The sequence below is a fragment of the Rhinoraja longicauda genome, chromosome 2 (genome assembly GCF_053455715.1).
Source record: "Rhinoraja longicauda isolate Sanriku21f chromosome 2, sRhiLon1.1, whole genome shotgun sequence".
In the NCBI taxonomy this organism is placed as follows: Eukaryota; Metazoa; Chordata; class Chondrichthyes; order Rajiformes; family Arhynchobatidae; genus Rhinoraja; species Rhinoraja longicauda.
The window spans coordinates 17,445,555-17,470,364 of NC_135954.1; the positions used below are offsets into that span (position 1 = coordinate 17,445,555).

The 24,810-nt window shown below is 45.8% G+C and overlaps 1 protein-coding gene across 2 annotated transcripts in view; it reads left to right on the top strand.

Annotated features, from left to right (window-relative positions):
- The first annotated feature begins 2,278 nt into the window (after positions 1–2,278).
- The window catches only part of LOC144602431 (E3 ubiquitin-protein ligase znrf2-like), a 464,175-nt gene continuing 441,643 nt past the window's right edge, over positions 2,279–24,810 (top strand). For both annotated transcript variants that reach the window (XM_078415562.1, XM_078415553.1), the window contains exon 1: positions 2,279–3,002. In XM_078415562.1, the coding sequence (XP_078271688.1) occupies positions 2,582–3,002 (421 nt within the window). In that variant the 5' untranslated portion in view covers positions 2,279–2,581. The remainder of the gene's footprint in view (positions 3,003–24,810) is intronic.

A 24,810-nucleotide genomic window follows, 5' to 3' on the forward strand; every position in this document is an offset into this window, starting at 1 on the left:
TCCAGCTATTTCTTTCTGGTTCTCAATAGACAATAGGTGCAGGAGGAGGCCATTCGGCCCTTCGAGCCAGCACCGCCATTCAATGTGATCATGGCTTCTCACTGTGTGATTTATTTCTATGTTGTTCCATCCCTCTCTGATCGCAACCATTTCTGTGTATTTTTCTCTCTCCCTTTCTCGTTGTCATTGACCTGTACACACCAATATATCTGTGTATATTGTTCCATCTCTCTCACTGTTACTGTCTACTTCTCTACAATATTTATCCCCATGTCACTATGAACCTTCCTATATTATTTACAAAATGCTGGAGTAACTCAGCGGGACAGGCAGCATCTCAGGAGAGAAGGAATGGGCGACGTATCGGGTCGAGACCCTTCTTCAGACTGATCCTATATTATTCAACCGCTTTGTCCACCTCTCATTGCAATAGTATAGTCTCTCTGGTCTGTATACGGCTCTATCTACTGTGACCTCCTGGTGTATTGGTCCGTCTTCACATCTCTCCCCAACACTGCGTATCTTTCTTCCCATTGTTCCATCATTATTACAGTGATCTCCCTGTGTATAGTTCCCTCCCCTTGTTATATCCGATCACCGTTGTGTATTCCCTTTACTCTCCTTGTAACTATCTGATTTTCCTGTACATTTTGCCACGTCTCTTTCGTTGTTACTCTGATACCGTTTTGTTTCATCCATTTCTCCCCCCTCGCTTTGTACCCTTTGGTCTTCCCTCCTGTTGTCCCGCTCGCTGTCTCTTGTCATTTTTATCAGTGTGTTGTTCTCTCTGTCCGTTGTGATCTCTTTGTCTTCCTGCATCTCTCTCTTTACGCTGGCCTCGCAGTAGTTGTTTCTTGCTCACTCTCTCTCTTTTGTTGATGTGTGCTTTCTCCGTGTCTGCTTCCATCACCTCCTCTCTCTATTACTGTGACCACACTCTGTATTGCTCCTTCTTCATATCATATCATATATCTACAGCCGGAAACAGGCCTTTTCGGCCCTCCAAGTCCGTGCCGCCCAGCGATCCCCGCACATTAACACTATCCTACACCCACTAGGGACAATTTTTACATTTACCCAGCCAATTAACCTACATACCTGTACGTCTTCTCGCTCTCATTGTTCCTGGGGACGTGACACTCGGTGTATCTTTCCTTATCTCTCTCTCTCCTTCTCTCTCTCCCTCTCTCTCTATCTATCTCTATTTAACTCGGTGTATCGTCCCTTCTCTCCCTCTCACTCACTCACACATTGTATCGTCCTCTCTGTAGCTCGGTATATTGTTCCTTCTCTTTGTCCTCGTTGTGTGCTCTGTGCGTTGTTGCTTCTCTCTCTGTCTCTCTCTGTCTCTCTCTCTCTCTCTCTCTCTCGCATTGTCACTGGGCTATGTGTGTTGTTGCTTCTCTCTCTATCTCTGTCTGTCTGTCTATCTCTCGCACTGTCACTGTGCGTTGTTGCTTCTCTCTCTCTCTCTCTCTCTGTCTCTCTCTCTCTGTCTCGCACTGTCACTGTGCTCTGTGCGTCGTTGCTTCTCTCTCTCTCTGTCTGTCTGTCTGTCTGTCTCTCCCTCTCTCGCACTGTCACTGTGCCCTGTGTACATCCCCACCTCTCTCGCCGTCTCCTTGTGGCTGTGTGATCTCTTCCTGCTGTTTTTGTGACGCGCCCAGACGTGAGAAGGAGGGCAGTCAGTCAGTCAGGCAGGCAGCCAGTCATTGAGTCTGAGTGTCGCTGTCTGTTGTGAATGTCTCTGGGTGTCAGACTGATTCCAACAATGCGAGCTGCTCGGCGTTTCCCCGTCTGCCCGTCGTTCAGGGCTGAACACGGAGTTTCCCAGGCGTGAGGGAAAGGGAGGGAGGGAGGGGAATGGGACGGTTAACAAACAGCAACAGCTCACTCTTGCTTTGATGCCGGACCATGCTCCTGGTTTAGCACCGCCATGGGGCAGCAACAGCAGCAGCAGGAGCCCCAAACATCAGCGACAGGAGGTGGATTAAGGGCCGGACCCGCTCAACGCTCACAGAGGAGCCTTGCGGCAGGTACTTACTGAACCCTGCCCGCCTGCCTGCCCGCTGGCTGGCCCTCCAGGACACAGACCGGTGGGAGGGAGAGGAGAGGAAAGGAGAGAGGGGAGGGAGAAGGGGGGAGTGGTGGAGGTGATTCGGGGAGAGGAGAGAGAGGGGGGGAGTGGTGGAAGTGATTCGGGGAGAGAGAGGGGGGGAGTGGTGGAGGTGATTCGGGGAGAGAGAGGGGGGGAGGTGATTCGGGGAGAGAGAGGAGAGAGGGGGGTGTTTCTTTGTTGAGATCTTGCTCCCCCTCACATACGCACAAACTCACACACAGTGTGTGTGATCTTACAAACACGTCTACCACTGCCTGCAAATGGGTATCAACTGAGGAGGGTCGGCGGCACTGACTGGGCTGCGGGCGAGGGGAGGGGAGGGGAGGGGAGGGGAGGGGGGTTGATCCGGCAGAACAAGTGAAGTGGGAACAGTTTTTTGGGGGGGAAAAGGGAACCAGCCGCGGAAAGTGAATCCGAAGTTTTTTACTGAGAGAGGATCCAGGAGCGGCTGTGAATTGACTCATGGGGCCAAAGCAGAGCAGCCCGGCTACAAACGGGCGGACCCGGGCTTACTCGGGCTCTGATCTACCCTCGGCCACGGCCAGCAGCAGCTCAGTGGCCGGGTCCAGCAGCGGCTCAGGTGCCGGGGCCGGGGTGACCACAGCCTTGGCCGGCGGCCGCTACCACTACGTGACCCCCTCGGCTGCTGCTGCTGGAGGCAGGGGGGCGGCAGCGGCGACGGCAGCGGCGACGGCAACGGTGGGGGGCAGCCGCCGCAACCAGTCGCTCAACATCCCCAACAGTGGAGGCACCTACAGCTCACAGGAGGAATCAGAGAGCAGCACTCCCGAGGAGAGCACAGGGGAGCGCCCTGGAGGGCACGGGGCTCCCCGCCTGCTGATCGGATCCCTGCCCGCTCACCTGTCGCCTCACCTGTTCGGAGGTAAGACCCCTCCCCTCCCCAACCCCACTCCCTCCCCCCACAACCCCACTATCCCCAACCCCACCCACTCCCAACCCCACTCTCCCCCCCAACCCCACTCCCTCCCTCCCTCAGGATTCATGATTCAGGATATCTTTATTTGTCATCCAAAAAAACAAGTTTTTTTGACGAAATTTAGTCCTCCCCAACCCCACTATCCCTCTCCCCCCCCACCAGCCCCACTCCCTCCCTCCCCAACCCCACTTCCTCCCTCCCCATCCCCACAATCCCTCTCCCTCCCACTCCCTCCCCCCCAACCTCACTCCCTCCCCCCAACCCCACTCCCTCCCCCCCAACCCCACTCCCTCCCCCCAACCCCATTCCCTCCCCCCCACCCCACTCCCTCCCCCCCACCCCACTCCCTCTCCCCCCTAACCCCACTCCCTCCCCCCCAACCCCACTCCCTCCCCCCCAACCCCACTCCCTCCCCCCCAACCCCACTCCCTCCCCCAACCCCATTCCCTCCCCCCCAACCCCACTCCCTTCTCCCCCCAACCCCACTCCCTCCCTCCCTCCCTCCCCACAACCCCACTCCCTCCCCCCAACCCCACTCCCTCCCTTCCCCCACCGCAATCCCTCCCCAACCCCTCACCCCACTCCCTCCCTCACCCCACTCCCTCCCCCACCCCACTCCCTTCTCCTCCCCACTCCCTTCTCCCCAACCCCTCCCCCTCAACCTCCCTCCCTCCCCGGGGCTTTGACACGCTTAAACGCGGAGGGTAATAGTGGTGGTGGGGGGAGAGGGGCAACAAGCCTACCATATCTGAGGCTTGTTCAATAAGCAGCTCCGGTCAATGTCACGCAAGTGCAATCCACACAGTCAAATCCTCCCCCCACCCCCCAATGATCTACCGTCTCTGTATCCAACCTCGCATTAATTATTCCCCCTCTGGCTTCTTGTTGTTTGTTTTGAAATGCACTTTCGGGTTCGGCGGCAGATCTGGAGTAGATTACAGTCCCTCTTTTCAACAACGCTGCCAGTTAGTGACCTGTTCACTAAGCAGGGACTGTTCGGGCACTAGGGCAACACTTTGACTTCATTCGGGGTCTTTCATGCTTTTGTTTCTACTTAAACCATGTTGGGGGGGAGGCGGTATTTATTTGACCCGGAAGACGGTGGCTGTTTTAAAATGCGACATCGCTCCCAAACATTTATCGTGCTAATCGATCTCAAAGTCTGAAGAGTGAGCTGTTTGCAAATACTTTTGTTTTTTTTAATCGTCCTGTTGGATGCCTTCGTGTTTCCAGAACGCACCTTTGCCCCGCTGGGGGTTATAAGTAGAAACTATGTTTAATCATGAACTGGAGGCAACAAACGAGAAACGTCCAGTACTGGCACCTGCAGGTAGCTAGCTGGTCGTCGCGATTAGATTACAAAGCGACGCCGCGGCGGTTCTCTTGTTTGTGCAATAAAACTTTTCCAAAAACATATTTAATGTAGGCAGGATAGGACTGCAGATTCTGGTTCAACACGAAGATAGACACAGAAATCTGGAGTAACTCAGCGGGACAGACAGCATCTCTGGAGAGAAGGAATTGGTGACGATTCATGTTGAGACCCCTCTTCAGACAGAGAGAAACATAGAAAAGTAGATGCAGGAGTCGGCCATTCGGCCCTTCGAGCCAGTACCGTCATGGCTGATCATCTAAAATCAGCACCCCGTTCCTGCTTTTTCCCCATATCCCTTGATTCCTTTAGCCCTAAGAGCTAAATCTAACTCTCCCTTGAAAACATCCAGTGAATTGGCCTCCACTGCCTTCTGTGGCAGAGGATTCCACAGATTCACACCTCTCTGGGTGAAGTTTTTTCCTCATCTCAGTCCTAAATGGCCTGCCGCCTATTCCTAAATTGTGAACCTTGGTTCTGGACTCCCCCAACATCGGGAACATTTTTCCTGCATCTAGTCTGTCCAATCCTTTAAGAATGTTATATGTTTCTGTAAGATCACCTCTCATCCGTCTAAATTCCGGAAGGATGAGAGGTGATCTTCATCAGTTGACGATCTATTCTTTCATCATATGTCAGTCCCGCCATCCCGGGAATTAACCTGGTGAACCAACAGTGCACTCCCTCAATACCAATAATGTCCGTCCTCAAATTAGGAGACCAAAATTACAAGAGATATTGAACAAATGAATGAAAGATATGCAAAAAAAGTAACGATGATAAAGGAAACAGGCCATTGTTAGCCGTGGGTGAAAATGAGTTGCAGACAATGAGATGACTATGAAGCTCGTATAACCACTTGGGTAGGGGAGGGACGGAGAAGGAATGCAAGGGTTTCTTGAAGTAATGAACCCACCGCATTAACGTGGCCTGATGTGATCAGTGAACTCGCCCACAGTCAAACGTCTGTGATTTGTTTTGGCGCTGATTTTAATTGACAGGTTATATTGTTATCTTGCTCCATGGCTGCTGTCAATACGCCCCGATTTTACCAAGATGTTCAATATAATTAGTGAATCTCTCGTTGCTATGGTCTATCTGACTCATGAGAGGAATAGATCGGGTAGATGCACAGAGTCTCTTGCCCAGAGTAGGGGAATTGAGGACCAGAGGACATAGGTTCAAGGTGAAGGGGAAAAGATTTAATAGGAATCTGAGGGGTAATGTTTTCACACAAAGGGTGGTGGGTGTATGGAACAAGCTGCCAGAGTAGATAGTTGAGGCTGGGATTATCCCAACGATTATGAAACAGTTAGACAGGTACATGGACAGGTCAAGTTTGGAGGGATATGGACCAAGCGCAGGCAGGTGGGACTAGTGTAGCTGGGACATGTTGGCCGGTGTGGGCAAGTTGGGCTGAAGGGCCTGTTTCCACACTGTATCACTCTATCACTCTCTGACTATGACTTTATATTTTTGCAGCAGGGGGTAATTACGCAAACCATTCCCTGTAAAGGTTTAGTCATCGGCTTCAGTTTGAATAGCTGGCAGGTATAATTTCCTGTGGTTAATTTATAATATATAATTGGGTATATAGGAAGAATGAGAAATAGCACTAGACAGTCCTTTTGTTTTCCTCTCAGAATATGTTGGCCCTGACTTCCCTCTCTCCCATTGACATTGAGCTTTGGGTTGCCCAACCAGAGTAGCCAGGAAGGCCTTGTCAGGAAATTATTGGCCAAATGAAGAGTGGGGGGATTGGAAAGTCTTTCCTGACAGACCTTCCCCCCTCCTGGTTTCTCTGCCAGGATGTATATGGTGTCCAGTCTGCTCAGAATAATAGGACGTACCTTTAGAAAGGAGATGAGGAGGAACTTTTTTAGCCAAAGGGTGGCAAATCTATGGATTTCATTGCCACAGATGGCTGTGAGGCTGTTTAGGTATTTATAAAGCGGAGATTGGTAGCTTCTTGATTAGTAAAGGTGTCAAAGGATGACAAATGAAGGCTGACGAATGGAGTTGAGAGGGAAAAAATAGATCAGCCATGATTGAATGGTGGAGTAGACTCGATGGGCCGAATGGCCTAATTCAGCTCCAGTCTGAATTTATGAACCACCCCTGTGTTATTGGACCATAACCAACTGCCCGTGAGCAATGCTCACACACTAAGAATGAATATAAACTTCAATTCAGGTTTCCACCTTGAACAACAGAAAGTGTTTAGCTTTTACTTTTTCACATTGAAAATGGCGCAAACACACCTGGCCAGTGATTATCTTGCAAGTTCTATTTATTTGTTTGGTATTTTATATTACACCACTACAGCTGTTTGTCCATGGACCCATCTGTTCATAAATTATGGCAAATAATCCTTTTCACACAATGTTTGCTAATATGAAGGCCGATTGCTGAAAAAGGTGGGAATGGGTGCATTTCCCAGAGGAAGGATTATCTAGAGAATTCCATATTTCAATCTGTTCTGCAGAGGGGTGTTATGGATTCACAAAAAAGAAGTATAATACTAACACTATTAGCTGTAGTCTAAGGGCAGGGGAATTCCACTGTGGTGTTCCGAAAGGAAGTTGTAGCTTTGAGTGATAGGGGAACCAAACTTAAGAAGATAAAACTGCTATTGGAGAAGCAACCTCGTGATTAAGAGAGTGTTTTGTGAAGCACTTTCTGTTTTAAAAAATAGTTATAAAGTTAGTGTAGCGTTGGTTTATTACTGTCACTTGTGTCACGTAGTACTGTGCGCTATCCACTCAAATGATACCTCACAAGTGCGATCAAGCAAGGAAAAAAAGACCAGAGTACAGAATCTCATGTTACAGCTACAGAGAAAACGCAGATAAATATAAAGTGCAAGGGGCGCAATGAAATAGCTTGGGAGATCGGGACCAGACCCTTAGTTTATGAGTGGACCGTTTCATAGTCTGAAAACAGCAGGGAAGAAGCTGTTTCTGAATCTGGTTTTATGGGGTTTTAAGATTCTCGTACCTTCTGTCAAATATGAGAAGGAATGACTGGGGTATAAACGGCCCTTGAATATGTTGGCAGCTTTCCTGAGCTAATGTGACATGTGGATGGAGATGGGGGGGGGGGGGGGGGGGGGGGGGAGGGATGGAGGGGAGGGGGGGGATTTTGGTCTGTGATGGGTTGGGCTACATCCACAACTCTGAGCAATTTCTTGCAGTCTTGGCAAAGCTGTTTCCAAACCTAGTTGTGATGGATCCTGATAGAATGCTTTCTAGGTTTAGATTTATCATTGTCATATGAAACGAGGTTCAGTGAAAAGCTTTGTTCTGCATGTTATCCAATCAACTCAGATAAAACTGTACATAATAAATACAACCAAAGCCAATGGCTAGAGCAAAAGAAAAGATACAGAATGCAGAATATAGTTTTCAGCATTAAATCACAATAGATCCAGAGACAAAGTCCAATGTCCGCAGTATGATAGAGGGGAATTGGACTGCACCCTTGCTTATGGAAGGACTGTTCAGAAGCCTGAGAACAGAAGGGGAATAAGCTGTTCCTGAGTCTAGTGGTGCACATTTTCAAACTTCCATATCTTCTGTCTGACGGGAGCAGGGAGAAAAAGGAATGACTGGTGGATAAGGTCATTGATTATGTTGGCTGCTTTTCCAAGGCAGCATGAAGCAAGGTAGATGGAGTCAATGGTAGGGAGTCTGATCTGTTTGATGCATTGGGCTTCATCCAAAACACTTGTGATTTCTTGCAGTTTTGGCCAGAGCTGTTTCCGAACCCAGGCTGTGATGTAACCTGACAGAGTGCTTCATCTGGTGCATCTGTAAAAGTTTGAAATGTCGTTGGAGGCGATTATAGTCTCCAGAGGAAGTAGAGTCGTTGGTGTGCCTTCTAGGCTGTCACTTCAGTGTGGTCAGTCCACGACAGATCGTTGTTAATAGAACTTGAAGCTCTCAACTGCTTCCACTTCTGTGCCATTGATATTGATTCGGGCATGTACTCCGCCACACCTCCTCAAGTCGATAACTAGCTGCTTCATCTTGCAGACATTGAGGGAGAGGTTGGTGTCCTGATACCATGTAACTATGCTCAATGTCTCCTTTCTGTGCTTCATCTCATCATTGTTTGTGATTCAGCCCACCTCAGTGGTGTCATCTGCAAACTTGTAGATGTAGTTTGAGCCGAAATTGTCCACATGATTGTGAATGTATAGGGGAGTACAGTAAGAGACTTGCAGGGCACTGGTGTTGGGAAATATTGTGGAGGATGTGTTGTCACCTATGATCACTGCCTGTGCTCTGTGGGTCAGAAGGTTGAGGATTGTGTGGCAGACTGGATGCAGAATCGGTGGTCAAGGAATTTGGAGAAGGGTTTTGATGAGAGTATAGTGTTGAAGCCAGAGCTGTGACAGAAGGCTGTGGAGGCCATGTCAATGGATATTTTTAAGGTGGAAATTGATAGGTTCTTGATTAGTAAGGGTGTCAAGGGTTATGGGGAGAAGGCAAGAGAATGGGGATGAGAGGGAAAGATAGATCAGCCGTGATTGAATGGAACAATAAAGTTCTAATTGCTGCAGCTTAACCAGCTCATTAACACGATACACAACAAATGAATATACAATAACCAATAATATAATAAAGTAATAATTTGTCATAGCAGGTAACGAGATCATAATGCAAAATCAAAGTACGATGTGTAAACACAAGAACAAAGGCCATTGCAAATTGTTGCTGAGATAGGCTTGTAGTTTGGGCTGTGCAGTGTGGTTCATGAGCCTAATGGTTTCAGGGACAGAGCTGTCTTGAATCTGGAGGTCAGGTCTCGGACCTCTGTCCCACCTTCCCAGTAGTAGCAGTGAGATGAGAATGTGATGGGGTTGTGGATCTTTGATACTGGCTGCCACTGAAGGGTGGTGCGGAGGTCCATACCCGTGATGGACCAGGCAATGTCTACCACTTTCTGCAGGCTCCTTCGTACCTGTGAGTTAAAGTTACTGAATGAGGCCGTGCTGCAAACTGTCAGTCTGTTCTCTACCGCCTACCTGTCGAAGTTTGAAAGAATAATTGGCGGCATATCAAAAAATCTCTTCAATCATCTACGGAAGTAGAGGTGTCGATGAGCTTTCTTTATCATTGTATCAGTGCGCTGGACCCAAATCAGATCATCAGCGATATGCATGCCCAGGAACTTGAATCCGTTGACTCTCTCCACCGCCATCTCATCGACGAAGGCGGGTTGATGGATCCTCAGCTTTCCCTTCCTTAACTCTAAGCATCGAGCTCATCCAGGAGCGATGCATCGCTGTCACTTGAACTGCTACTTAGTTTCCCCTTGCAGGAAGTAATGGTGTGCAGGCGCTGCCACATCTGCTGAGCGTCTGTTTTGTTGGAAAGTGACGCTTTGCTTTCCTGACGGCTTTATCGCGGGCGTACCTGGACTTCTTATATGTTACGTGGCCCTGAATCACCAGACTTGAATACTCAAGACTATTGATCACTCAATACTGGTCCCCAGTATATTGGAGACCTCCTGATTCATCCAAGCCTTCCAATTAGGTAACACTTCGATGGTTGTGGTGGGAAGAAGCCAGATCTTGAAACTGGAGGCCACAATTTCTCCACTCCTAAAGTCGTCCACAACGATGGTGTATTTGCACAGGTCCGTTACTGAGTCCCGGAACTTTGCCCATTCTACTGGTGCAAAGCTGTCGCAAAGTTTCTCCTCTAACTCTCTTGACCAGCTCTGTACACCCATCACTGCAGAAGCTGCACCCTTCAGTCGCTGCCTCTACGTAGGAAGTGAGGGCGAAGGGTGGAACGACATGCATCTTTCATGACTCTTGATTCCTGCGCTGATTTAAAAAAATCTATCAGCTTTAAACATTCAAGGATTCAGTTCCTGCATCTTTCTTGATGAAGAAATTCCAAAGACAACCTTTTTTTGGGAGAAGATAATCTTTCTTTTCAGATTGAGACCCTTCTTCAGTCTGAAGAAGAAGGGTGTCGACCTGAAACATCACCATTCCTTCCCTCCAGAGATGCTGCCTGTCCCGTTGAGTTACTCCAGCTTTTTGTGTCTATCTTTGGTTTACACCAGCATCTGAAGTTCCATCCTACTCATCACTGGTAGATAGCGTGGTCAATACGGCTTTCAGTACATTTGACCTTCATTAGTCAGAGAATTCAGTATAAAAGTTGAGATGTTACAGTTGTACAAGACATTGGTGAGTCTGCATTTGTGGTATTGTGTTCAGTGTTGGTCGCTTTGCTATAGGAAATGATGTTTAGAAGCTGGAAAGAGTGCAGAGATTAGGTTGGCACAGTGGCCCAGGGGTAGAGTTGCTGCCTCACAGCGCTTGCAGTGCTGGAGACCCGGGTTCAATCCCAACTATGGGTGTTGTCTGTACGAAGTTTGTACATTCTCCCCCAACCGCGTGGGTTTTCTCCGAGATCTTCAGTTTCCTCCCACACTCCAAGACGTACAGGTTTGTATGTTAATTGGCTTGGTGTATGTGTAAATTGTGCCTAGTGTGTGTAGGATATTGTTAAAGTGCGGGGATCACTGGCCATTGCGGACTCGGTGGGCTGAAGGGCCTGTTTCTGTGCTGTATCTCTAAACTAAACTTTAAAAAAAACTTTTGATGATGTTGGTAGGACTCGAGGGCCTGAGCTATGGAGAGAGGTTGGGCAGGCTAGGGCTTTATTCCTTGGAGTACAGGAAGCTGAGCAGTGATCTTATAGACATGTATATAATCATGAGGGGAGTAGATAGGGTGAATGAACAAAATCTATTTTTCAGAGTAGGGGAATCCAGAACAAGAGGACACAGGTTTAAGGTGAGAAGGGTAAGATTTATTAGGAACCTGAGGGCAGCTTTTTCACATGGAATGTGCTGCCAGAGGAAGTAGTTGAGGCAGGTACTAGAACAACATTTATAAGACAAGTACAGAGATCGGAAAGGTTTTGAGGCATCTTGGTTGGCATGGGCAAGTTAGACCATAGGGCCTGTTTGCATGCTGTTTGTCTATGTGACTCATTCCATACAATCAAATAAATGGCACAACCAGGCACACAGATGTAAGTATTCAAAGCGTAAACTAGGCTCTAGGAATCCCAAACCTTATCACACACTTTGGGACTGGTTGAAGGCAACTTTCATGGATATATCAATGTAGATATATTTCAATAAATTTGTCAATCATTGTCAGCTTTGCTTATTGCTTGTAAATCAAAAACAATACTCTTTTTTGTTTTGTTTAGTTCAGTTTATTGTCCCATGTACCAAGTACAATGAAAAGCTTGTGTTGCATGCTATCCAATCAAAACCCAAGTTCCTAATATAAATATTTAACAATGATTCCCTAAAGAAAGTTTAATTGCCATTTACCTTAATGAGTTCCCATTTAAGCTTTATATTTTGACCAGGCATTACAATGGTTAAGATGATGTTCAGATTTGTAATTGCCATGTGACACGATGATGTCTTTCAATATAGTTGGTGATGAATTCTCAGTAGAAGAATCTATTGTGGTTCTGCATATATTCTGTAAGGAATGTTTCATGGGCAAAGAAAATGATAGTAAGCTTCCTGCATAGTAATGCAGACCCTGTGGCAAAGGGTTGTGGGGGTCAATCACAAGTTGTCACCAGCTTTCAGACTTTTGGAAACAGAGAACACAGGCCCATGACATACAGAGGAATCGATTAGGTTTTTGTCACACATTTATTCTTGCAGCTTGTTTCTGTCTTTAAAAAAATGGCATTACATTTCAGACTAGCAGGGCCATTATTTTTTGTCCATTCCCAGCTGCCCTCAGCAAAGTAGTGGCGTTTTGTAAAATGTCATTGATAATGGCACAGTTAAAGAGTAGTGAGAAGTGAAAGGGAGACTATTGTGAGTGTGACCTGGGGACAAATTTGATGAATTGGCTCAAAGAAAAAGAAGGTAAGGACCAGGATATTTCTACCTGCATGCTGTTCATAAACGGAAGGGATCAGGGTGAAAACCAGCGGGCAGCTGTAACTGTATTAAGCAAGCAAGTAAGTCTTCCGAGTTTAGTTTAGTGTAAATTTATTGTCACATGTACTGAGGTACAGTGAAAAGCTTTTGTTAGAATAGCCATGCAAAAGGATGACATCTGGCAAAATTTAAAATATGAAGGCGGTCCCGTGGAAGTGAGTTGAAAAATGATCTGACATGATTAGATTGGAATCAGAAGTTGGTAGGCAAACCAATGTACCTCAGAAAAGGAATTGAAGGGCATTCAAAGTAGGAGCTCCCTGGAAGAGATTGGGCAATGCAGCTCATGACAATTTTGAGGCAGCGTTTACAGTAACGAAGCAAACAATGTAAAAAATATTGATGAACGGAGGATACCAGAAGAGAGCATTTAGTGCAATAATAGATCTTTTTATTAGAAAAGAGAGGAATCCATGTGACCATTGTAAACATAAAAATTGAGAGGGTAATTAAAGGAAAGTTGAGCTTCGCAATCAAAAGTAGATAGACACAAAGTGCTGGGGTAACTCAGCGGGTCAGGCAGCATCTCTGGAGAAAAGGAAAAGGTGATGTTTTGGGTCAAGGCCCTTCTTCAGTCTTGGCAATCAAAATAATTATTTGATAAAAACATAATGTATAATTAAGATGCTAAATGATGATTTTGAATTTGTTTTTCTATATGACACAACAGTGAAGTTTAAGCGACTTTTAGATGAGCACATGGACATGCAGGGAATGGATGGATCTGGATCACGTGCAGGCAGATGAAATTCGTTTATCTTGCATCGTGCTTGGCACAGATACAGTGGGCCGAAGGGCCTGTTCCTGTGCTGTGCTGTTCTATATGGAAACAAGGAACTGTGGACGCTGGATTACCAAAGAAAGAGAAAGCTAGAAGTGTGGAGGGGCAGGACAAATCATGGCCACCCATAGATGAAGGGGAGATTTGGATAGGCAGACGGTTAGACAAAGGCCAGAGATGAGCACACACCCAAGGTATGGCTCAAGAGGATTAGAGAAATGCGAATTGTGTAGTTAGAGGATCGACGAGAAGCAAATTGCTTAGGAATGTAGCTGGAGAGGAAGGTCACCATGGGAATGGGAAGGGAAGTTAAAATGGTTCGCGACTGGGAGTTCCTGCAAGTCTTGGAGAATCAAGTGCAAATGTTCGGCAAAGTGGTTGTTGAGACTTGGCTTGGTCTTGCCGACATGAAGGAAGCCACGTTAGGAACTCTGGATACAGTAGATGAGGTTGGAGGAGGTGCACGTGAACCTCTGCCTCACCTGGAACGTCATTTGGGGTCCTTGGATGGAAGCAAGGGAGGAGGTACAAGGACAGGTGTTGCATCTCCTGCAGTTACAGGCTCAAGTAGCCAGGGAGGGGGCGGTTTGGGTGGAAATGCTGGGTGGAATGTACTGGTCTAAGTTCTACGTAACGCCTGTAAATCATCTGAATTGCCCCGATTGGATCAGGCTTTTATCTTCCATTCTCAAGGGTATGGGGTTAGGAGGGAGAGAGAGACCAGCAATGATTGAATGGCAGAGTAGACTTGATGGGCCGAGTGGCCTAATTCGACTCCTGTCACTTATGACCTTATGGCAAGCCTCACCCGGTTTGAAGAAGCGTCCAAACCCCAAATGTTGTCTGTCCACTTCCCCCCACCCCCCCCCCCGCTTCAGATACTATCTTAATTGCCGAGTTCCTCCAGCACTTTGTTGCTCAAGATTCCAGCATCTGTAGTTGCTCGTGTCTCCGCCTAATCTGTGCAGCTTGTCCTCATGATTTAGATCTTGCAGGCCTGGTTTCAATCAGCTGAATCTTTGCTGTACGGTTTCCAAGGGTAATGTAATGTAGGTTCCCTGATGTACAGTGGCTGGAATTGACTGCGACACCACCATTGGAGTTTTATGGAAATAAAATAAATTGAATAAAGGCATTTTATTGGCAAAACTTTTCTAATCAATCGGTTTATGCCCCAATGAAAGTGGGAGATAATTGTTTTTTCATTTGTGCTGTACACTGGTGAGCTGAGTGGACCGCACGATGTGGAGCTGAAGATAGACACAAAAAGCTGGAGTGACCCAGCGTCGACCCGAAATGTCACTTATTCCTTTCCTCCAGAGGTGCTGTCTGACCCGCTGAGTTACTCCAGCATTTTGTGTCTATCTGCAGTTCCTCTCCTACACAATGTCTAACTAACCTGTTTGGCAAGCAGCAAAGGAATATCGTGTTGTGGTTTGGATTTGCTCCTGCATAAATATGTGACGGCCCTGAGTAATTTCCTTTGTGACATTGAATGACTGGGCGAGCAGCAGCGAGACTGATTACACTGCAGACAAGAACAAACGTCTGCCTTCTCGCAGCGATGAAAGCGCGATCAAAGATACGCTCCCTTTGCATTTTTGGTTGCAACTGGTCTTGGACTTGGTTGGGATTATACACGCCTGATCATTTGCCTGGGTGCAGTCGTTGGCAGGTGTTTTGCGTGTGCGTGTGTTGATGCACTTCTTTGTTTATGGGCGTGAAGCATTCAGCAAATGCATGAACCTGGACTGCTTTGTATGGTGGTTTGCTGTGCAGTTTAATATAGCCAATGCATCTTGTCAGCGAACACAGAAGTGGTATTAATCTGTGATATCATATATATCATATCTGTGATCTCCATTATTATTTAAATCTAAAATCTGTTTCTCTATAAACGCTGTTCATTTCTGTCTATATCAGACTTCAAAATTTGTTAGAATTACTTCTTAAATTGTATTTTTATGAAAGATGTATATTTGTTGTGGATGGCAAATTTGACAAATGATAGGTAGAATATTATAATATAGCGTCTCTGGAGATGCTGCCTGTCCCGCTGAGTTACTCGAGCATTTTGCATCTATCTTCGATTTAAGCCAGCATCTGCAGTTCTTTACTACACACAGTATAAGGGGTTCTACAGATATGTCAATAGCAAAAGGATAGTGAGGGATAAAATTGGTCCATTAGAGAGTCAGAGTGGACAGCTATGTGCTGAGCCGGAAGAAATGGGGGAGATATTAAACAATTTCTTTTCTTCGGTATTTACCGAGGAGAAGGATATTGAATTATGTGAGGTAAGCGAAACAAGTAGAGTAGTGATGGAAATTAGGAGGATTAAAGAAGAGGAGGTACGGACACTTTTGAAGAATATAAAAGTGGATAAGTCTCCAGGTCCTGATAGGATATTCCCTAGGACATTGAGGGAAGTTAGTGCAGAAATAGCAGGGGCTATGACGGAAATATTTCAAACGTCATTAGAAACAGGGATGGTGCCGGAAGATTGGCGCATTGCGCATGTTGTGCCGTTGTTTAAAAAAGGTTCTAAAAGTAAACCTAGCAATTATAGACCTATTAGTTTGACGTCTGTGGTGGGAAAATTAATGGAAAAGATACTTAGGGACAATATATATAATTATTTGGATAATCAAGGCCTGATTAGAAACAGTCAACATGGATTTGTGCCTGGAAGGTCATGTTTGACTAATCTTCTTGAATTTTTTGAAGAGGTTACCAGGGAAATTGATAAGGGCAAGGCTGTGGATGTTGTCTATATGGACTTCAGTAAGGCATTTGACAAGGTTCCACATGGAAGGTTGATTAAGAAGGTTAAATCGTTGGGTATTAATAGTGAGGTTGCAAGATGGATTCAACAATGGCTGAATGGGAGATACCAGAGGGTAACGGTTGACAATTGTATGTCAGGTTGGAGGCCAGTGTCTAGTGGAGTGCCCCAAGGATCTGTGTTGGGTCCACTGTTGTTTGTCATTTACATTAATGATCTGGATGATGGTGTGGCAAATTGGATTAGTAAATATGCAGATGATACTAAGATAGGTGGAGTAGTTGATAGTGAGGTAGATTTTCAAAGTCTACAGAGAGACTTGGGCCTTTTGGAAGGGTGGGCTGAAAGATGGCAGATGGAGTTTAATGCTGATAAGTGTGAGGTGCTGCATTTTGGTAGGACAAATCAAAATAGGACGTACAGGGTAAATGGTAGGGAATTGAGGAATGCAGTGGAACAGAGGGATCTGGGAATAACTGTGCATTGTTCCCTGAAGGTGGAATCTCATGTGGATAGGGTGGTGAAGAAGGCGTTTGGTATGCTTGCCTTTATAAATCAGAGCATCGAGTATAGAAGTTGGGATGTAATGTTGAAATTGTACAGGGCATTGGTGAGGCCGAATCTGGAGTATGGTGTGCAGTTCTGGTCGCCAAATTATAGGAAGGATGTCGACAAAATGGAGAGGGTACAGAGGAGATTTACTAGAATGTTGCCTGGGTTTCAGCACTTAGGCTACAGAGAGAGGTTGAACAGGTTGGGTCTTTATTCTTTGGAGCGTAGAAGGTTGAGGGGGGACTTGATAGAGGTTTTTAAAATTTTGAGAGGGACGGACAGAGTTGACGTGGGTAGGCTTTTCCCTTTGAGAGTGGGGAAGATTCCAACAAGGGGACATAGCTTCAGAATTGAGGGACAAAGGTTTAGGGGTAACATGAGGGGGAACTTCTTTACTCAGAGGGTTGTGGCTGTATGGAATGGGCTTCCGGTGGAAGTGGTGGAGGCTGGCTCGATTTTATTATTTAAGAGTAAATTGGATAGGTATATGGATAGGAGGGGATTGGAGGGTTATGGTCTGAGTGCAGGTAGATGAGACTAGGTCAGGGAGAATGGTCGTTGTGGACTGGTAGGGCCGGACAGGCCTGTTTCCATGCTGTAGTTGTTATATTGTTATATTGTTATATTGTTATATTAGTGGTTGGGCAAGTATCAGTAGCTGTTGGCTGAAAATATATTATTTTTCCAAGGTCTCTTTAATCTTGCTCATGTGTGGAGTAAGGCCAGAGAGAGGTAGTCTATAAACAGTAACTCAAGAGGTTCAGTTGAAAGCAAAGGGCAGAATATCAAAGATTTCTGACTGTTTCTAATTTCAACTTCTGCCTCCCACCAACACTAAGTTACGACGCTACCTCCTGAAAACCAGACGTGATAGGAAAGAACTGCAGATGCTGGTTTAAATTGAAGATAGGCTGGAGTAACTCGGTGGGACAGGCAGCATCTCTGGAGAGAAGGAATGGGTGACGTTCTGGGACAAAACCTTTCTTCGGACCTATCTGAAGAAGGGTCTCGACCCGAAATGTCACCCATTCCTTCTCTCCAGAGATGCTGCTTGTCCCGCTGAGTTACTCCAGCATTTTGTGTCTAGTGATATGGATATTTGTTATTACATATTATGGGTCTGTCGTGGGTAATAGCACCATCAGCAATTTCTTTACACAAATGCCATAAAATTATGGTAAACTAATGACAACAGAAAGGCCTTCCCCATCTGATCAGCGTTTTCTTCTTAATTGGGTAAACCTCTAACATAATGTGTAGGAAAGAGCTGCAGATGCTGGTTTATACCGAAGATGGACACAAAATGCTGGAGTACCTCAGCCGGACAGGCAGCATCTCTGGAGAGAAGGAATGGCTGGTGTTTCGGGTCTGAGAGTCACGGGAGAGGGAAACTAGACAATAGGTGCAGGAGGAGGCCATTCGGCCCTTCGAGCCAGCACCACCATTCAATGTGATCATGGCTGATCATTCTCAATCAGTACCCCGTTCCTGCCTTCTCCCCATACCCCCTGACTCCGCTAACCTTAAGAGCTCTATCTAGCTCCCTCTTGAATGTATTCAGAGAATTGGCCTCCACTGCCTTCTGAGGCAGAGAATTCCACAGAGTTACAACTCTCTAACTGAAAAAGTTTTTCCTCATCTCAGTTCTAAATGGCCTACCCTTTATTCTTAAACTGTGGCCCCTTGTTCTGGACTCCCCCAACATTGGGAACATGTTTCCTGCCTCTAACGTGTCCAACCCCTTAATAATCTTATACGTTTCGATAAGATCTCCTCTCATCCTTCTAAATTCCAGTGTATACAAGCCTAGTCGCTCCAGTCTTTCAACCTATGACAGTCCCGCCATTCCGGGAATTAACCTAGTAAACCTACGCTGCACGCCCTAGAAGTATGGAAGGGTACAAAGTGGATTTTAGGTGTGAAAAGGAACAGATCAAAGTAAACGACAATCAAGGGAATGTAGAATGATTCATTGTTGGCTGAGCGGAAGGTGACCAAGAGGCACACAAACAGCAAAATTAATCAGGAGGACATTGAAACTAGTCGGAGAACAATGGAGGGGGAGGAACAAAGAGAGAGGGAAGGCAAGTTAGAGAAATCAATAATCATAAGCTGGGTTGTAAGCTGCCCAAGCGAAATATGAGGTACTGTTCCTCCAATTTGCGTTTGGCCTCACTCTGACAGTGGAGGAGGCCCAGGACAGAAAGGTCAGTATGGGAGGGGGAGTTACTGTTTAGCGACTGGGAGATCGCGCAAACCTCTAACATACTCTAAGTCCTGGAGATTTGGCTAATTGTTTATTGAATGAAAAGCAGAATACACCTTTCTGCAAAAGAATATTTGATGTCTTTTTCCTCAGATATAAAACAGCAAATTATGCAAATTAATTTGACGCAACGATCTTACGAAGGGGGACTTTGCCCTTGCAGCTATTCCCCTGCCAAGATTTTGTAGGCTGACCTTTATTCAACTCTGTTGGAAAGCAAAGGCTTGGCCTGTAATGCTCCACTGCTCTCTGTGTCAGGGGATTGACTGTTGAGCTGACAATCAAACCTGCTATCAACCTCCAATTGTGTGTCTCCCGCCAGCTAACCCGAGCTGTTTCAGAGTGAAAGAATGAAAGCAAGCAAGCATTGTTTGTATGAATACCCAGAATGTATTCAGGAATTTCACTGTTTTAAGTTGCATAATACACAAGGAATGCCTGGTCACTGTGTTAAAGTGGTTTTTAACCAGATAACTTGTATTTATTTTTGCATTGAGCTCTTTATTTACTGAATTCAACTTGATAATAAAAATCCCCCTGGGCTGAATATGACTTATTCATATTACCCCTGTTTATGCTGATAATAAGTGCCAGATCATTTAACTTTGGAGTTATTGCAGTAAAAATTCTGTGCTGCCTTCAAGAGATGGTCATGTGTGCTCAGAATTGCTCGTGGGGTTCCAGTGGCTTACTTTTGCTTCTCAAACTGGGATTAGCACATAGCAGGCTGATGGGAGGTAATTACAGTAGTGCTCTACCAATCATTTCAACCATCATCACAACCAACATCACTTTAGGAAGGAGATGAGGATGAATTTTTTAATGTGTGGAATTCATTGCCACAAAGACCGTGGAGGTCAAGTCAATGGATATTTTTAAGGCAGAGATTGATAGATGCTTGATTAGTAAGGGTGTCGAGGGTTATGGGGAGAAGGCAGGAGAACGGGGTTGAGAGGGAAAGATGGATCAGCCATGATTCAATGACAGATTAGGCTGGATGGGCTGGATGGCCTAATTCTGTTCCTCTCAACTTATGAACTTATGAAGCGAATTGATTTGTAGAGTTTTTGGTTGGCCTGATTTTCTTTCAGTGGGCTGTATTTAACACCTGACAACTACAGTTTTGTTGAGCTTTATTCATACAATATATATGTTTTCTGATTCCTTTCTGAACCATTATCATAATTGCAAAGAATTACAACCCTGGCAGTCACAGTGCAGTACACAACATACAAGACTGACAATGACACGAGAAAGTTTTATTTGGGAACTCTACAATAGACAACAGGTGCAGGAGTAGGCCATTCTGCCCTTCGAGCCAGCACCGCCATTCACTATGATTATGGCTGATCATCCACAATCAGTACTCCGTTTCTGCCTTCTCCCCATATCCCTTGACTCCGCTATTTTTAAGAGCTCTATCTAACTCTCTCTTGAAAGCATCTAGAGAATCGGCCTCCACTGTCTCCTGAGGTAGAGAATTCCACAGATTCACAAATCTCTGGGTGAAAAGGTTTGTCCTCATCTCCGTTCTAAATGGTCGGTGCGGACATGTTCGGCCGAAGGGCCTGTTTCCGCGTTGTTTGAGATTTATAGATACAGCGCGGAAACAAGCCCTTCGGCCCACCAAGTCCGCGCCACCCAGCGATCCCCGCACATTAACACTATCCACCCACTACGGACAATTTTTACATTTACCCAGTCAATTAACCTACATACCTGTACGTCTTTGGAGTGTGGGAGGAAACCGAGGATCTCGGAGAAAACCCACGCAGGTCACGGGGAGAACGTACAAACTCCATACAGACGGCGCCCGTAGTCAGGATCGAACCTGAGTCTCCAGCGCTGCATTCGCTGTAAGGCAGCAACTCTACTGCTGCGCCACCGTGCCACCCTGTTGTATTTCTAAACTGAACTAAAGAAAGGTTTTGAGGGATATGAACCGAACACGGGCAGGTGGGACTAGTGCAGATGGGGCATCTTGGTCGGCATGGGTAAGTTGGGCTGAAGGGCCAGCTCTGTGCTGTACTCTATGACACGTGCGGCACAGTGGAGCAGCAATAAAGTTGCTACTACCCTGCAGCGCTAGAGACCCGGGTTTGATCCTGACTACGGGTGCAATCTCTACCGAGTTTGTATGTTCTCCTTTTGACTGCGTGGGTTTTGTCCAGGTGCTATGCTTTCCCTCCACATTCCAAGGACATGCATGTCCGTAGGTTAACTGGCTACGGTAAAAATTATAAATAATTGTCCCTAGTTTGTAGGATAGTGCTGGAGTACATGGCGATCGCTAGTAGACTGAAGGGCCTGTTTCCACGCTGTATCTCTAAAGTCTAAGTAGAGTCAATATCACTCTGATCCCAAATGGTCCTTGATTAAGGGTCAGGATTTCCTAGGAGTCAGCATGGATGTTTGTTTTTGCACATTGCATTTGACTTCAATAGGAGAGAAAGTGGTGTTAATATTTCAGTAAAGGAAATTGTAATAAGGAAATTATGGAGGAAAGAAATTCAGAGGAAACGAATAAAACTGAAGTAGAAAATCGTGGTCATTTGTGTGAGCAGTCTGAGAGAAGTATGAGGGGATGCAGGAAGGTTCCAGCTGTAATATTTTTCACCCTGATTAACCTTGGGTGTGGAGCTGTGGAACAGAGGATTGCAGATGTCAGAGCCCTGTTCAAATAACAAGGAAGTGAGAAATCCATCAATTGCATTCCTCTCCGTCTATTGTCATCGAGGGGAAACTTTTGGACTGTGACCAAGACAAATGTAAGTGGCACTTGCAAAAACAAAGATGAATAAAATGAACAGCTTGGATTTATTAAAGGCAAATCGTACCTGGATAACTTGATTGAATTAATTGATGAAGGGAAGGGATTAATATAAGTGACTGGATTCATGTTACAATAGACAATAGGTGCAGGAGTAGGCCATTCGGCCCTTTGAGCTAGCACCGCCATTCAATGTGATCATGGCTGATCATTCACAATCAGTACCCCGTTCCTGCCTTCTCCCCATACCCCCTGACTCCGCTATCTTTAAGAGCTCTATCTAGCTCTCTCTTCAAATCTTTTCCTCCCTCGCCGTAAACCTATATTCTCTGGTTCTTGATTTCTCCTACTCTGGACAAGAGACTCAGTGCGCCTACACGATCTATTCCTCTCATGATTTTGTGCACCTCTGTAAGATCGCCCCTCATCCTCCTGCACACCAAGGAATAGAGTCCTAGCCTGCTCAACCTCTACCTTTTGCTCAGGACCTCGAGTCCTGCCAACATCCTCGTGAATTAATACATTTTGATGTGAAGAATGAGGTAAAGTGAAGTGAAGAGTTTGTGGAGTTGCAGCAGCAGAGATTTGCTTACTCCGTATTCTGAAGTGGCTGGACTAATTGAGAAGGCTTTAAGGCAGGCTGATTATCAATCCAAGGGTGTTTAAATCATGGCACAGTGTGCACAAGCAAGGATCTGATGCGAAGCTTTTTGATCATTCCTCAGCTGCAGAACTTTTACAATCTCGCCCACAAGGCTTGAGGACAAGGTCACACTTTTTAGAGGTTCAAAAGTTGTACGGAGGGATGGTAGAAAGGGGAGTCGTTTTCTGTTGAGCACAACAGACTAGAAATTAACAGGGTTTTGACATAGCAAGTGAGAAAAGTTTTTCTTTTCTCTAGTAGCTAGAGATCACCGGTTTTAAATGAATGAAAATAAACAGTCTGGGGTGAAATGAGGAGAAACTTATTTTGTATGTAGATTTATGTTTTGGAATCTACTGACTGGGAGTTCTGTGATAGCTGAAAAGAAGATGATGTAATTACTTGCAAGGGAAACATTTACAGAGCTGTGGGGAATGAACAAGTGCAAGAGGAGGGTGGAGACACAACGAACTGCAGATACTGGAATCTTGAGCAAAACACATGTTGGATTAACTAAACAAAAAAACAAAAAATATTGGGATTGTTACTGAGAGAGTGGGGCTGTGCATTCAAAGGGGGTGAGATTGAAGTGGGTTCAGGAATGGAGAAATCAAGGCGTCAGATGTTCTTTTGGCTGTTGGAAATAAAAAAGTCCAGAGAGGGTAGAAGTGGCCGGTTGGAATGCTCTGTTATTGAGCTGGCATGAGCATAATAGGTTAAGTGGCTGGTTCCTGCAATGTTACTTCCTATTGTTGCATGAACTGCATGGATGTGCAATTATTTGAAACTTGCAGTGCTAAATAAATGTAGGTAAGTTCTGTCCACGGTTTTATTTATTGTGCCAGAGATTTATGGCGTGACAAGGAGCAGTGAAGCAGCTAAATAACGGCACACGGACAACATAGGAGCAGCTTGAGCAGCAAGACATAAGGCTGAAGATCAACCTGCCAGATTTCCGTCACACCATTTGTGACACCATTTCACACGTACTTCTATTAATTGCGAGCTGCACTGGGACATCGGTGGTAGTGAAAACTTTTATATCTTCTGATTTTGATACAAAAGTGTTTCATGATATGAAGCGATAGTCACAAACAATGCAACAAATACCTTGTACCCTGCATGCCTCAGTCATGGGCCGGATCAAGTCAACTTGGATCTTACAGTCACTAAGGTTGTAGTCGCGAGAGTAGCCAGAGTATCAACAACACCCTGATGGAAATTTCACAGGAGAAACAGAGGAAGATCTACTTCATTTACACTTTTAGTTCCAGTGCATTCAGCGTGGATATACAAGACCTAGAACAAACACCCTGCAGTAATCCTCAGGATGTCTGGCCTGAAATTTATGTATTGATATCACCTTCAACTGATGGAAATCAAGTAAACTCTGTTGCGGACCATGCAATCTTTGTGGATGATGTGCATATGTAATAACTTCTCTCTTAGTCTCTCACATTGCTTCAATTTACTGAGGGTAGATTTTCCCTTTCATTTCTGGGTTAGATTTTTTATTTTTTAGATTTAGAGATACAGCACGGAAACAGGCCCTTCGGCCCACCGAGTCCGCGCCGCCCAGCGATCCCCGCACATTAACACTATCCTACACACTAGGGACAATTTTTACATTTGCCCAGCCAATTAACCTACATACCTGTACGTCTTTGGAGTGTGGGAGGAAACCGAAGATCTCGGAGGAAACCGAAGATCTTGGAGAAAACCCATGCAGGTCAGGGGGAGAACGTACAAACTCCGTACAGACGGCGCCCGTAGTGAGGATCGAACCTGAGTCTCCGGCGCTGCATTCGCTGTAAGGCAGCAACTCTACCGCTGCGCCACCGTGCCGCCCGGTGTTAGAAACATAGCAACAGAAAATAGGTGCGGGAGTAGGCCTTTCGACTCTTCGAGCCAGCACCGCTATTCAATATGATCATGGTTGATCATCCTGTCTCAGCTGAACTGCCATTAAAATTCTCCTCCATACCTTTGCTACTTTTAAATTCCAGTTTACTGAGCACCTCTCATTACACCGACATGGACCCAACTAACACTCTGCTGCACCTTGCCCAAAATCCCAGTTCTTCCATCATTTGGTGACCATTTTACGATGATATTGTGCAGAGCAATACCTCTTTAAAAATGCTCTCTGTCTTGGCTGGAAGTTTAGGATTTGCTGGATGGATGAGAGATCAGAATCAGAGGAGTGATGAACGAAGAGAGAGGAAGGAACTGTGGGAGACGGGTAAAGATTTATTGGGCTGGATATTACAGAGACGGGGAGGCTGAAAGATTGTGGAAAGATATAGCATGAGGAAGGCCTGCGCTGAGATGCTGCCTGACCTGCTGAGTTACTCCAGCGTTTTGTGAATAAACACCTAGCATGAGGATGATTGGTGCAAATAAGTTTGAGACTCGGCAATCAATATCCAAAAAGGGGCTGAAGACCTTTCTAAAGGAAGGGATACAGCCAGCAGAGGTGCGATTGACCTGAAATTATGATGAGTATGCATGGGAACTGCCCAGTTGAGATTCTTGTGGTTGTTGAGCTCAAAGTTACACAAGGCAGACTTTTCCAACA